Genomic DNA, 16,584 nt, shown 5'->3' with positions numbered 1-16,584 from the left:
GTGTGTCTACAGGCCCAGTACTAAACATCACAACAGTCAACACAGCCTACCTTCCACTGACAAACCACATTTTGGAGCTTTGCTTTGATTTCAATGAAACATGAAAGACTGTGTCGTGCACATGTGTGAGCATACACAGCAAAATATCACTCTGCGACTGAAAAAGAGCAAACAGTGCATTTGTACTTTGATTCTCTGAAATTGATTTTCTCTCTTGTTTTGTTTAGACTGTAGATCTTCATATACAGAAGCTCAAAATGGAAAGAAATATTTTATAAGTACAAGCCTGTCTAGATATCTGTTGATTGGATTATCTTAACATGACAACTGGAGGAATGAAAAAAAGAGAAATCAAAATCCCTTTAAACAACATCCATTTAATCCAACTCAAAGGTCGCAATAAGCATATTTACCAAATGTAGACTGCTGATAGTTTTTAGGCAGGTTGCAACTGTTTCCGTGTAACATACCATGAAATATAAGTGCATAGTGCATACAATCATATAATGCCCAGCAGACTGATTCTTTAAAGAAAGAGTCAAGTAAGAGACTATTCCTGAGGATTCATCACACCGGGAACCGCTGTTTGTAATCGAAGAGCTTCAGGGCCTGTGGAAAAAACATAGGGGCAGCCAGTGGTCTTACCTGAGCCGGTATCTATGACTGTGGACTGGCCTCTACGGTCGGCCACCAGGCGAGAAGACCCAGGCATGCTAACAGGCTCTGAACGCACGGGCTGGATCCTGCATCACAGGAATAAGAGATACCCAAAAAGTGTGAATTAGACTTGTATGCATTACACTAGTTAATGATGTTTACCTATAGTCAAATTAATGACATATGCTGAATATGCTGATATGCTAATCAATCATTTTATTTCAATTATAATTGAACATTTTTCAGTATTTGCGGAGAAAAGCTCACAAATTATGACTGAATAATAGACAGATAGGAAAAAATAGAATGAAAGACAGACAGGCAGGTAGATAGAAAAATAGAACAGACGGACAGAAAGAAAGAAAGAAAGACAGACAGACAGACAGACAGACAGACAGACAGACAGACAGACAGACAGACAGACAGACAGATATACAGGCAGATAGACAGACAGACAGAGTGATTGCATTGTGCAGTGCTGGACTAGAGTTGGTCAATATGTGTATTTAGTGAATTTCAGTGGTTAGTAACATGAGTCTATGCTGTCACACTGTGAATTTGGTGTTGATGGCAGGTGGTAATGTGAGCAGTATTGTGTGTGAATGTGTGTTTAAGCATCGGCACCTGAGGCTGTGTAGGTCCAGGTCGTCTGTGTCGAAATCAAGAAGAGGCTGCTGGGTGTCGCTGGGCCCCTGTGACTGGAGAACAGAGGAGCTGGAGGAGATGACCGTGGTCTGACCTGATGGATGGATGGTCTTGAACTGAAACTGAGGGCCCATCCAGAGTCTTCGGTGAGGGCCAGTGTGGGTAACAATCTCCACCTGTAAAGTATAACATATATAGAGGAGCACAGTATTTGCAACATATTCAACTTCAGTAAAGTGTTCTTTTTTTCAAGTGCACAATATTTGGATGAATCTCACAGGACTTGATTCTCTGCACCCAGATATTTTATTAAATTTTTTATTTTATTTTTATTTTCTTCTTAGAGCAAATATTTTCAAACAGTAAATATTTAAGTGTAAAAGCTAATGTTTTTGTTTCATCTGACCATAGAACATTTGAAAAGTAACTGACACTACTGGAACTTCAAACGGGATGGGTTCTATGGTCAGAAGAAACAAAACCATTAGCTTTTTTGGCAGTAAACACTTAAGATGGGTTTGGTGCACACAGGGATAAAAAAGTACCCCATGTGTAAAATGAAATGCTCTGCTGGATCTTTAATGCTGTGGGTCTAATTTTCTGCCAGAGGTCCTGGACATCTTGCTCAGATACATGGCATCACATATTTGATCAAATACCAACAGATAAAAAATCTAAACCTGACAGCCTGTCCTAGAAATATTATAACGGAGAACAGGATGGAGAGATTCTGTATAGAGGAATGGTCTCTGATCTCTTGTCAGGTGTTTTCCAAACTCATCAGGCATTATAGGAGAAAACGCAGAGCTGTTATCTTGGAAAAAAAGGTTGCAAAAAGTATTTAATAAAAGGGGGGAAACAATTGTTCCCAACGTGTTTTGGAGAAAAACATTTATTTCATAATGTGATTTTCCCCCCACTTTCAATTATTTTACTTCAATGAAAGGTTAAATTTTTGCACATTTTTTAAATAAAATATCAAAAGGATTAAAAATGCAGATTTATTTTTTACTGCCATATTTGATAATATTTACCAAGGGGGCAAACACTTTTTCACACCACTGTATATGTATATATGTATATGTATATGTATATATATATATATATATATATATATATATATATATATATATATATATATATATATATATATATATTTATATATGAAAGCATATATATATATTTATATTTATATATATATATATATATATATATATATATATATATATATATATATATATATATATAAATTATATGCATTTAAAAAATTTATATGTAGAGGTATATAAAGCATTTACAGTAAAAACATTTCTTAAAATACATATCTGTCTTCCTACATTTTTTTATTTATACTATACTTTATTAAACTTAAATTATAAAAATTTACTTATTTATGATGTACCGCGCTTTGTTGTCTATGAAATCACAAAGAGGAAACTTAACTGAAAAAGTTTATAATAACTGAAACTTTAATAACATAAAATATTGAACACTTATCACACCACGTTAAATGTATAAAACTTAAGACACTAACAAATATAAAAAAAAAAAAAAACTGGGGATTGTGTGACACCAACAGTTCCAATATACACAAACAAGCACGCACACAAAGGACTGTGTGTGTAAGTGTCTGCTTTCGACCAGCAGTGTCAAATCGGGGGGGGGGGTGTTACATGTGTGTTAGACAGACGCCACTCTTCCTCCCCAGTGGACTGCATTAACATGGCATGACACTAACATCATGAAGCAAAAGAGAGGGAAGGGCGGAGGAGAAGAGCGTCCATCCGGCCAGCAACCCTCTCTCCACTTCATTTCTCCATCTTTTCTGAAAGAGCGTGGGGTCAACTCTTCCGTCCTCTTTCCTGTCACATCTGTGTAAATGAGGCTAGCGGTATGTGTGTTTTTATTCTCTGTAGTTAACACCAACAGTGTTGCACAGGCCTGAGAGAAACAGATGCTTTCATGGAGGCTATGTCCAGATGTTGCCCCCCTCCGCACTCTCTCTGCACTTCGCCTTGAGCCCGCCATATTGCAGCCGCCTCACACTGACAGCACTTATTACACACAGCCCGCTGCCATAGCGCTCACAGACGACTGTGCTTTTTATGCTATGTTGCCATAACACATAACAGACAAGCAGACTAATTGCAATCACATATAAAGCAGATAAATAGAGCCATCAACAGGGTTTAGACTGTGTTTAGTCAATAGCTGTCGCTGCACGTGTTAATGGTGTCATTAGGCAGGCGGGATGTGATGGGGGATGTATGCTGTCGCTAATGCTGGTACATTAACAACCTTAAGGTTTAAGAGCTTTGGCTGGGGCCGTTCAGGCCACACAAAAACTGCCACACACATGCTGGACATGTTGCATCTGGGTAATCAAGAACATTAGATCATAAAACTTACAGTAGGGTTCAAAAGTCTGAGACCGCATTGTAAATCTGGGAATAAGAATCTAATTTAAAAGATTTTGAACAATTTAAAATGAAGAATTTAATGATGCAAAATAAATAAAGGAATGTTTAATATTCTGCACGATTTTAGTAGGCAACTCTAGTGCTGTTGTTATTAAGCATAATACTAGGAAATACTGAAAATTAAATGAATTTTTCAATTAAATTGTTCATTGATGTTGTTATGCTGATAATATGAACTTTTTTTAAGAAATGTATTAAATTGCAGTAGTACTAAAGTACTAAAATCAATAAAACTGAAATTAAAATAATTTAAATCTAAATAGAAATGTAAAAAAACTAAAAATGACATCACATTCCAAAATGTATAAAACTTAAACTAAAATTAAAAACTAAAAATATAAAATTTAAAGCTAATAAACAATACTATAAATAATACTAAAACAACACCGTAAATAAATAAAAGTTTGTTTTCTTGTCTAATAAATCAGACAATCCTGCATAATAGTGCTATGCTTTAGTCTGGATGACAGGTGGAAATAAAGGATAAAACATTTGACCAGATCCATGTTAGGTGTACGTACCTGGTAATGGGGCAAGAAATTATTAATGTCTTCTACTGGCAGCAACTCAGTGATGCATTATCACTGTAAGTGTTTCACTGAAATGTATGATGTGTGTATTGCTGCTTATTACGGTTAAAGTTAAGCTAATGTAGAGATGAAGGTCATAGGAGAAGGCCAGAGTTCTGACTGACCTGTGAAAGCCATTCTTCATCCTCCTGGCCACTGTGATCGGAAGCCAGGCTGTCATAAGACTCATGCCGGGTGATGGGGCCAGGGCTGCCAGGAGGTACCACTGCACACAGAGAGAAAAGTAAAGATTAGTTATGTACTAAAATTATTATATTATATTATATTATATTATATTATATTATATTATATTATATTATATTATATTATATTATATTATATTATATAAATAAATAAAAACTGTAATTACATTATGACTGTTTCTGTAAGAATTGCACAGTAAGGCACTTGCATAAAATAACCATTATATTATATTATATTATATTATATTATATTATATTATATTATATTATATTATATTATATTATATTATATTATATTATATTATATTATATTATATTATATTATACAGTCACCTTGCTAAAACAATCCTCAGGTCGTTCCATGATAACTGTTTCTGTACGAAGTACACTGTAAATCACTTTGCATAAAAGCACCAATAAAACACCTAATTAGCAATTAACATTTCTGTGCTGTAGAAAGCCAGTCAAAATGTTCACAGTGTGTTTTGGTATGTGAGAAAGTGAGACAGATAAAAGAGCACGGAGCTTTCAGCAGCAAAGACAGCAAGGACAGAGACAGATGGAGCACTTGGAGGCTTCGCTAAGCAGGCGCCAAGTATTCAGACTAATGTGCACAATCAGTGGATTCCCTTCCCACCTCCAGGCAAACACATGCCTTTGTTACCAATGTACATAATACAGCAGTGAATAATAAAGATGTCAAGCCCTCATCTGGAGGACACAAGGAGCCCGTCCTGTTCCCTCTTCTTCTCTCTATCTGTCTCGCAGACATAAGTGCTCACACACCAGGTGTTCAGACACACTTGATGAGGTGATCCTGCCAGGTTCATGGCACAGTCACTACTGTGTGAGTAACAGATACACTGACACCTCCACTCGAAGAGGAAATCTGCTCGCTATCGGCCCCACTCAATCACAGTAACACTAGCCGCTGCCAGAGCACGGCCTCCGCTATGCAAGCACGCTGCATTATGCCGACATAAATCGTAGAGTGACTTACCAACCTCTGATGGGTCAGAACAGAGCCAGACCATGTTACCTCTTAAACACAATCAAGCTCTGGCCCTCCTCCTCCCCCCCCCCCTCCCAAAGCCCAGGGGGACAATAAGTGTTGACTAATAAATAATTGAAGCGTAAGAACAGTAGCTGGCTCTAGTAGATCAGGTTACAGTGGGTTCATAATGGCCGGGCTTAAGAGGTCGAGGGCTCCTGGACTGTTAAGAGCAGTTTATCTGTTGTGAGTTAGAGTGTGAGCAACAGAATAAGGACAGGAAACAGGCCCTGACCGCATAAACCCGCAGTATCACAGTCAAAGCCTGGTTACAAATTTGCTTTGCCCACCAACACACAAACCATGTACAAACGACCTTTCAGTTAAATAATGTTTGTTCAGGTGCATAACTGTGCACGCATTGACACCTGGAAACAGAAGCCAGACCAGGTTTTGTTAATGTTGTTGCCATTACTATAGTTATTTTCTCCACACTAGAACATAACTACAGTAATAAAGAAAATACTCATATTTTTCAATATTCAATAAATTCATTCTTAATTTATAATTTTTTTACAAAAGCAAATAAATCAATATATTTAAAAATATATATTTATATATTTCCATATTTATATAAAGAAGTCAGTATGTGGATAAGAATATGTGAACATCTAAATATGTATTAATTACAGTGTTGGGAAGGTTACTTTGGAAATGTAATAGGTTACAGATTACAAGTTACCCTATTTAAAATGTAATAAGTAGTGTAACTATTTCAATTACTTTATTAAAGTAATGCAACTGAGTAACTGTAATTTAATTACAATTTTTTTTTCTCAGTAACTGTAAAGAATTACAGTTACTTTTATTTTGTAATTAAATTACATAATGCAGTTACGTGTAACTAGTTACTCCCCAAAACTGATTATTCAGATATTTACATGTGTATTTCATTTTTTATTAATTCATTCATAAGTGTGGTCTTGTATTAAATGCTTTTTCTATTACTGTTGTTATTTTCCCCACATTTCCTCAAAATGAATAAATAAATTGAAGCCCATTAATTATTGAGTGAATCCATGTTCATTAATTTTTATTTTTCCAAAAACAAATATGTTTATTTAAAACTATATTTATTTATTTCCATATTTATATAAATTAATCAATAAAAAAATGTAACATCTAAATAATTACATATCTACTAAATTTGTAGTATTTCTTTTATTAATTAACTTACTGCATTATTATTTGCTTTAATGCATGATTTATTGCTTGGTCCACAGAAAAAAAATAATCCTATATATGGCCATTTTGTATGGCCATTAAAAAAGTTTAAATCAAAAGAATTCTCCATGTTTGTCTTATGACATTTTCTTCGGGTTTATCTTGCATTAAATGTGTCTGCCATCACTGTAGTTATTTTTTTCTACTCTGTCACTTAAAAAAAAAAAAAAATAAACACTTAATTATTTAGTATACTCCACACACAGCTATTCAAATAATGCCAGGTGTTTGGGTATATTTTGCTTGCTGTGTTCCAAAAACACAATGAAAGATTATGTTCATTAAAAGTGCTAAATGTTGTAAAGGTCACGGTCTTCACTTTTCTGCAGCTCTGAACAAAACCCTCACACCTTTCCTTAAGAAATCAGGACTCATTCATTAGAGAGCTCTCAGACTCAGAGCCGCCACTCTCTCTGCTCAACGACAGCTAATGTCGCAAGCTGAGGATTCCCTGAGCGCTGTCAGTTGGACCGAAGGAGCTTCGCTGGGCCAGCGTGTCCTTGTTATCTACCCATCATCTGGGTATCATCAGCAGTGGCTGGGTAATGCTCCCCTTCCCGAGAGCTGCCAAAGGCTGGGCAGATGGACAGGTGGAGATAGTGACCAAGAAGTGGCGCCACGGTTGCTTTTATCACCAGTCGTGCAGGCTCCAGCTCCTCTGACCCTACCGTCCACATGCTGCATTTTTAATCAGCCAGGTCATCCAATCTAGAAGCAAGACCAGAGCTGTCAATCACAAAGCCCTGCTCGCTGCGAGTCCTCACAGTTTGAGGGTAAAGGCACGCACCCCGCCCATTTCTGAGACGACTGAGCCTGGGAACTGTCCACTACCAATGCACCTCTGCTATCTCCAGCTCTCTTCCGCCATCTTTCTTTGTATTCTCTCCTCTTCAGAGTAGCCTTTTACAAAGTAATTACAAAGAAAACGACAGGCTGATAACATTAACGGCTTCTTTGTGCTTGATCCCTAAAGGAGGCGCATCACTTCCTGTGTACAACTGCTTAACTTAGAAGACCCTAGTGAGAATCTTGTCAACAAAACTATTGATGGAAATGTTTGTTAAAGGGTTTCTTTAAAAAAAAAAAGTGTTTTAGATAATCCAATCATAGTCAATAATGTCATGCTGATACACGTCTTAATATATAAAGTATTTGATTATCTGCACTTTATTTTGCACTTTTGAAGTAAAATGGCAATTTCATCCAATAAAACTAGATGCTAGGTTATTGTAAAATGAATGGGGAAAAAAGTATATATTTAAATTTAAACATTATGTAATAATATTATAATATAATATACACAAGCACATATACACATTATATATATATATATACACACACATATATACACATACATACATGCATACATACATATATATATACATACATACACATACACGCATACACACACACACATATACTGGAAAACCCTAAACTACACTGGATATGTCAGTGGTTGCTGCTCGCAGTGCGATACAAAGCAGAGAGCAATCAAAGGTGGCACGTCGTGGGCTGCCCAGCACACTGAGGGCCGGGGGCGACGGGGAATCATGGCCAAATGCATGTGCACATATACTTTCCTGAGTGTCAGGTCGGGGAGGTTCTGCTGTAATAGAAGTGCACGGGGCAAAGATCTCTGGCTTATTTTAATTAGACACTAACGTTAATGCACTGAGCAAGCTCATTATGCCTTTCTTTGCCCCTGGTGAACCGCATCCACACCGAGCCGCTGCCACGACCGCTCACGCCGGGCTATTTCATCACTCTGACACATGCATGGCGATTAGACCGACTTCTGGAGAATATTCTACCCGTTAGGCCTTGAGCACTTGGGCTTTAGTGGCAGAGAAGAAATGTGAAGCTTGGCCTGAAGGACCCAGACAGCTAATTACTCATTAATGTTTATGATTATCCAGCTAACGTAACAATGCTCACTTATTCAAGATATATTAGATGTGTGGTCATCCGTGAGCCTTCTGCCCTCGAGTTGCATTCTCTTGCCTTTCATATGTCAACCCAAAGTGCTTGCGCTCTCCATGCACTTGTTATTAAATTACATGGGTTTAAAACCACACTAATTGGTTTAATCTGAACTTCGGGTTAATTTGGCTCTATGATGAGTTTCAGGGCACGGATGTACTACAGAGTGACAAAGGCCTGATTCACGAAACCACCGGAGACAGAAAAGCGCTTCACCAACTGCTACGTCAAATGGAACGGGCTTATCTTCTGCAACCTTTCAAAAAACGGGCAGACAGAAGAGATTGAGTTTACTGTGCATGTTTCTTGTGTTGTGGTGTACCAATAAGGGCTAAAAACAACTGTCTCCAGTGAGACAGACGTACACACATATACTTACATCCAGCCAGGAGGTACTGATAGTACTGCACGAAGTCTGAGGCCAGCACCAAGGGGTGGTTGCTGTTGAAAGGTGGTTGTAGCTCATTCCACTGCGGTGTCCTACTCAAAACAAACACAGAAATCAATTTAGGAAGCGCATATCAAAAGGCCAGATGTATATAACAGTCTCCAGCTGAGCTATAATGGACTCAAACTCTCCGCAGCCCAGCAGAACTTCCATTTCTCAAATCTCATGTGGGCTGCACGAGCTATACAGCTCAGGACATATAATCATTGAACATGTACAATCAGATCAGAAAGCCATTCTGAGAGCAACCCCTGCCTGTTTCCATTTTCTTCGCTCGGTCACAAGCATTATTGCATTACGACTGAGCTCAGCGTCTGGGTCCGTGGCAAGCTGTGACATTAATCATTTGCTTGCCCTCATTAAGGCGCCATTTAAGCTGTTTTATGTAAATGATACGACTGCAGTAGGTTGTGTCAGGTGCTTCTGTCGGACTGAAGGTGAAGTGTAAAAGCAGGTAAATAGGTGTGGTGCTGAGAGCCTCGGGGGCAAGACCTGGCTAGATTCCAACAGGCTCTCGGACAGGTGTTCAGCTCCAGAGGCGTGTCGTCGCCTATCTTTTGAGCCGTGCTGATTGGACGAGGCTCCAGCACATGCTCCACCAGGTTTCCGTAGCAACTCAGGATGTACAGCGATTCAACAACAGCCTGGCGAGACTGATCTAACAGGGAAGAAAAGTCAAATCCAAGTTTTTAAAGATTAAGATAGTGGTTTCTAACATAGCCTCAGAATTGTTTTTGTGGATTTTTTGGAACAGATTTTGAAGTTTCATCTGATATCACTTAAAGAAGCAAAGCAGCAAAAAGAGCATAACAAAGCGCATGATAAATAATAAATGAATATAAATATATATTAACTAAAATACAATGAAATATAATAAAAAATGATGTTTAAAAAAATGTATCACCAAAAATCACACCACTTAATAAGGTTCAAGCTTAAAAATGATGTCCAAATAAAGCCCAAGATAAAATGCTCATGCACTGAAGGTTGTAAGCCATGTCAAACCTTTCTCTCTCTTCAAGTTGGGGTTGGTGATAAACCAAGAGCGAGAGGAGGCGAAGACTGCAGCCACGCAGAACTCCCCACCGCTGGACTTACTGGGTGAGATTTGGGGAGGCGGCTTGGCTTTGCTGCAAAAAAAGAGACATAAATGACAATAAGAATATAGAGAGTGAAAGTCTGCTTTTGGGGAATTCCATCAAGAGTAAAAGAGGAAAAATAAAGCCACCTCACAGACGAGAAAAGAGACACAGTTGAGAGGAACAGAATATGAATGATATATCTGCATATGAGCGATATCACTCAAAAAGCTTTGAATGAAAATTGCACATCCACAAATAAAATACTGGGCTTGTAACCAACAACATACTACAGCACACATTCATACTTCATGCAAGTAAAAAAAAAAAAAAAAAAAAAACACAATCCAAAGAGACACAGTTTACAATACAATCAAATCAAACAATTTAATAAATAAAAAGCCACTTTAAAGTCTTAATTAGACAGTACAATTTCACCACAGTTGTCGAACCCAGGAAAACATGGCATCACCAAATCTGAGGATGTTTTATATTTCTGTTTTGTGTGCATAATGATGTTGTTAAAACTCAACACACACACACACACACACACACACACACACACACACACACACACACACACACACACACACACACACTCTGATTCTAGGCGGTACATATACCACATAATGGCAGTACATTTCTTATAAAGCTGCTTCAAATTGAGGCTTTAAAGTTGCTTTGGAAGGCCTCATTCCAGTCTTGGCATCTGAGAAAAAATATTAGGGCCTATTGAATTATTCTTTACGTCAGTAAGAGTTTGAAGAAGCCAAGGAGAAAAAAGGGTCATGGGCTGAGAGATAAGGGCTTGCATATGGAATTCATCCTAGAACAGTAGCCATGTGGTATCACTGTGTCTGACTCCTGCACTAACCCACACTGTAAAACCTGCCCTCTACTGTATATCTCATTCAAACAAAAGACTCCAAAAACACTGACTACTGGCAGTTTCACACCGAACCACGCTCCAGATACAGAACCATCAGCTATGCACACATACAGTACACACTCAAATACACACAAATGGTTGGGAATGGAAGCCAGCAAAATAAAATATTAGGCTTAACAATTTAACACATTAAATTGGATGAAGTACTTGACACAGCATTCGAAAAACGCAGTACTCCATGCACAAAATGATAAATAATAAAAACAGTTATTGCTTTCTAAAGCAAACTTTGTAACATCAATTTTTCAATATTTACTTCTGCCAAAATAATATAATGTATAAATTATCTTCACTTAGGGACTTTTGACTTATTCAATTTTTAGATGCCAAACTCACTTAAATATGTGAGCCCCATGATTAACACAAAATATAAAGGCAGTTATATATTTAAATATCCATTTATATTTAGTGAGAAAATTTGTAAAATAATAATAAAAAAATAAAATAAAAAAATCATATTTTATAATTAAATGAAATAACCAGCTGTAATATCGTTTTACAGAACTGTTTGGGTCAGTAAGATGTTTTTTTTTTTTTTAATACTTTTATTTAAAAAAGTGAAAACATTTACAATGCCACAAAATATTTCTCTCTCAAATAAATGCACCACAGTTTTTCACAAAAATATTAAGCAGCACAACTGCTTTCAATATTGTAATAATAATAAGAAATGTTTCTTAAGCAGCAAATCAGAATATTAGAATGATTTCTGAAGGGTCATGTGACACTGAAGACTGGAGTATTGATGCTGAAAATTAAGCTTTACAATCACAGGAATCAATTAAATTTTGAAACATATGCAAATAGACAACAGTTATTTTAAATTGCAAATTAAATTTAAAATTTTCCTTTATTTTTGATCAAATTAATGCAGCCATGGTGAGCACAAAAACACTTTTTTTCAAAAACATTAAAACCGACCCCAAATGGTTGAGTATATTTTTTATAATTCTATTGTACTAAAGCCAAATCAAACAATTAAAATATTATTGGGAACACATTATCTAAAATGTCAGATGTATAAACCAGAAGAGAAACATTTTCAATTCAAATTTGTTTGTATAATGCTATAAAGTAAATTTTTAATCCCTAAAATGTTTTGCAGGCCCCAGACACTGCCTTTCAGTTTGAAAACCCTTGATACATATGATTAATTCATCAGCATATTATGCAATTAATTCAATTCCCATCTGTAATCGAATGACAGCTCTAGTCATTATGCACTAAAAGATCAGATAACTGCAAAACAAAACTGCCGATTGTAATGAAATTGTTGAAGACCGTGGAGTCTGGACTGGGAGTTAATGTGGATGAATTGTCCAGTGTTTGAACCGGGACTCCTCCAGCCTTGCATTACACTAATAGGTGTTGAGTGACCTGTTGCTGAGCTGCACTCTCACTCTGTCACTTCCCTTAAAACTGTCATCAAGTCGTAAATTACTCTCAGGACGAGGAGTGATGCTGACATCTTTGTTTAGCCGACACCAGGCGAGGATTGCTAGTCGGGAAGGACTAAAGACAAAAAAGACAAAGTAAAGAAAAGCAGGGAGAGATATTGGCACATGTTTATTGGTGTTGGACGGAGGTGAAGCGAATAACTAAAAAGCTGAGCAGTGCGTGCTGCTGATGGGGAGATACCAGAGGTTTGTTAGTATATCTGCTTTGCCGAAGCAGACGAGAGCGTCTCGCTATCTGTCAGTGTAGAACAGGGGACACAGCACTAAACAAACACGCTCAGCCGCCACAGGATTTGAAGAGCGGAGTACAGTGAAGTGCACATTTCCTTTCCCCCCCCTCTAATAAAACCAGGAATCCCAAGAGGGATAAAAAAGGAGAGAAGACAGCAGACATTTTGATAACCTCAAATCTTTAAAAACGCCACTTCCTTTGCCCTGACCATCACTGACCGTAGAGAAAAACATTGAGTGTAGCTCAAAGAAGCATTTAAATCCTTCCTGACCCACCGCTGTGTTCAAGGCAATGAGGAAAGTGAACGAGCTAAGCAGTTTTCCAGTCTAGGATGCAGGTAAAGATCTGGCATTTTCAGAACGCAGTTTCTTGAAAATAAAACTGTAAAGGATGGGCGCACAGATGTTTTTAATAACAAAACCAAACCGACTTCGGTGTGACTAAACATTTATTCCTCTGAGATCACAGGCTGAAGCCGTCTGCCACAAATCTGAGAGGAAATTGTATCCGTTTCTGAGTGCTTTGCATAATAAATCTGGAAATATTCTTTAAAAGGTATATAATGTCATGCCAGTAATGATGATGAGACCAAAAACACTGCAAAGAACCAGTCTGAGCTAAAAGCCGGGCATAACTTTGAGCGCTCATCAGCTAGCGGTGCACTAACTACGGCCAACTATGGTAAGAGCTCTTTGAAGAGGCATTGGTCAGAAGATGATTTGGTCAACATGTTCTTATTTGAGTGCACTTCACACTTGCATTGCGTCTGAATTTCCTTGAAACGACCGCTGGAGTTGGTTTGTCTGTATATGAAATCACTTTTTTCCTCTTAAAGTGGCTAGCATGACTCAAGCTGTAGTGATTCAGCGGGCCATTTGAGCGAACGGATTAATCTAAATAAATATTGGCATGGGGAGCAGCTTACACAAAAATGTATCTGAAAATCAATAAATTATGAAACTTAAACATATTTAGTGAGATGGAGGAGAAGGGAAGACAGACGCTACTAAACAGAAGCCAATTTCATCTTCCCCCTATTGGCATTTCCCCTGCTGCTTCTAGAGTGTTTTTCCCCCTCTCTTTCTTTTTCTCTCTCTAACTAATTCACTGAAAAGACTCCTTGCATGTCATTTCCACTTTTAATTTAACATATGAGGACTCTTGACGTGAGCTAATAGCTTTTCCTCAAGGGCATAATTCAATCTGTGATGTCCACCATCAAAGCCCGGCCACATTACAGTCCCGGCCACAGACGAGGCGCCATCAGGGGGAAGGCGGCCCCTATTTGTTTTCAAACAAATGCGACAGCGCTTTAAACGGCAAGAAGCAGCACGGACCTCATTTTAACGTATCGGGGGACTGGCCGTGACAAGCTGACCATATGGTCGGTGTACGTCAGGCAGCGGGGCCTGTGTTACAAAGCTCATGAAAGGATAGTGCAGAACGCAAACGCAGACATATCTCTCAACGTCACATTTATTATCTCACAGCAGCTTTTCCTCGGACATGGCTCAGGCACACAGCCACAGTCCACACACACCGTGGCAGCCATTTGGGAGGCCGGCATCAAACGCTAAAAGAGAAACAGAAATGTTTCCCCTCCATTTCCAACGTTCCAGCTCATTGGGATATCGTTGAGGAAGGTGCCTGATTCGGCATGATTTCCCTTTTCCTTAGAGAGATGCTGGAAAATATGAGTTCCCCAGGTGTGAGCGCAGCTGTCTATGGTATTTACAAGCTGGCAGGTTTTGAGGTTTGTGATAGTTGTACTTCGTTCTTGGCTCTTCTGTGAGTTTCAAAAAATAAATCAGAAAAAACATGTTAAAGCTTCCATAACCTACAAAAACTTTTCCTGAACAGTCTCATATCGTACCATTCTTCTTCATTTTTTTTTATGTTGCAGATTCTATTTCTGTTTTTTGAGAATGAAAAATAGTTCCAGAACCAAGGTAGCTGAAAAGGTGGACAATCACGGCGCTCTATAGCATTATTTGTTTACTCTTTATCAGTCTACTCTTGATTTGATTACTTTTAATTTACTTTAATCCATATGTCTCCTGAGCTGTTTACAATGAAATCTTATGTTCTGCCATTTTGTATTTGAGCTGATGTTTTCCATCTTATTTTATGCGTGGGAGTGTTCTGTTTTGGAATACTAGATGATTCCTCTAATACATCCACGTGATATTAAGCACATTTCACTTCTCTAAAAGGAAAAACTAATTACCATTTAGTACTACATCTAAAATCAATCATATGTTTCCGATGAAATGTGGAGCTCCAGTTGTGTCACACATTAATGTGCCTAGCCCAGTCAAGAGGAAGCTATGGGGAATATTAAGATTTATCATGTTAATGATGATGCTTTGAAACACATACGTCCTCAGAGATCACAGTAGAGCAGTGCAGGAAAAAGATCTAATAATTAAAACGTATGTGAGGACACCACAACAAAAGCTGAAACCTAAGCCAGAGGAATGACAGCAGCACATGTGACTAATTTTTTTTAGGGTGTGAGGGATGTAGGGCGGACCATTTTGCTGAGATTCAATCTTTGAAGCTGCAACTAAAAGATTAAAAGACAGAAAGTCTGCAAATGCAGATTATATATATATATATATATATATATATATATATATATATATATATATATATATATATATACACACACATATATACATATAAACATATACATATATACATACATACATAGAGTATATACATACATAGAGTATATACATATACATATATATACACACACACACACACACATAAGTATATATATATGTATATGTATTTATGTATATATGTATGTATCTATGTATGTATATATGTGTATGTATGTGTGTGTATATATATATATATATATATATATATATATATATATATATATATATATATATATATATACACACACATACATACATACATACATATATACATAAATACATTACTGTATATGTATTTTTTTTTTTTTTTCACACATGCAAAATAATTTTTTCAACAAAATTATGCATTGCTTTCATAATAATCCTCCCTTTTGATAGTAAAGTAACTTTTTGAGTTTGCATCTAATAAAAAATCTCTGTGTTTTTCTCCATATAAACTCAAGCCAATGATTATACATTGTCCAAATAAAATTGTCACATCAAATTAAAGGGTGAAGAAGATGAATGGCTGCAACTGCATTGCACACATCTGTCTCAACCATCGGCGAGAGCTGTGTGCGGACTGCGGAGCACCGATCATTTTTTCACCCTTATTTCAAATGTCACCAGCCAATAAAATTATAACGACAGCAACATGAATGTGAACACAAAAGCTTTTTTGAATAAACAACCTCTGTCGTCTGTTTGGAAAAAATGAAGCAGGAAAGGAAGGATCACTTTGAAGAGAAGGTTCGTTTAAACCGCAGGACGGACTGACAAACAGAGCTCTGATATTGTCTAATGTAGCAAAACACAATATTTTGCAATGAACTCTAGAACAAAAACTCTTTTCTCTTTCCCATGAATTCAATGACACTGACTAACATGACTAACCATGCCAAGCTGGTGTCTTAGATATACTTATGACCAACAAAATTCCTCTCACAATTTCCATTCAGTAC

General features: G+C 37.2%; 1 protein-coding gene across 7 annotated transcripts in view; it reads right to left on the bottom strand.

The window, feature by feature from the left end:
- Positions 1–16,584, bottom strand: part of bcas3 (BCAS3 microtubule associated cell migration factor) — a 235,168-nt gene that overhangs the window by 140,101 nt on the left and 78,483 nt on the right. For all 7 annotated transcript variants that reach the window (XM_081371488.1, XM_081371489.1, XM_081371491.1 and 4 more), the window contains 6 exons: positions 10,263–10,387; positions 9,750–9,915; positions 9,189–9,289; positions 4,477–4,577; positions 1,282–1,478; positions 646–743 (listed from right to left, as the gene is read on the bottom strand). In XM_081371488.1, the coding sequence (XP_081227614.1) occupies positions 646–743; positions 1,282–1,478; positions 4,477–4,577; positions 9,189–9,289; positions 9,750–9,915; positions 10,263–10,387 (788 nt within the window). The remainder of the gene's footprint in view (positions 1–645; positions 744–1,281; positions 1,479–4,476; positions 4,578–9,188; positions 9,290–9,749; positions 9,916–10,262; positions 10,388–16,584) is intronic.

Source organism: Scardinius erythrophthalmus (assembly GCF_964197995.2).
Source record: "Scardinius erythrophthalmus genome assembly, chromosome: 7".
In the NCBI taxonomy this organism is placed as follows: Eukaryota; Metazoa; Chordata; class Actinopteri; order Cypriniformes; family Leuciscidae; genus Scardinius; species Scardinius erythrophthalmus.
This window is presented reverse-complemented; position numbering and strand designations above follow the sequence as displayed.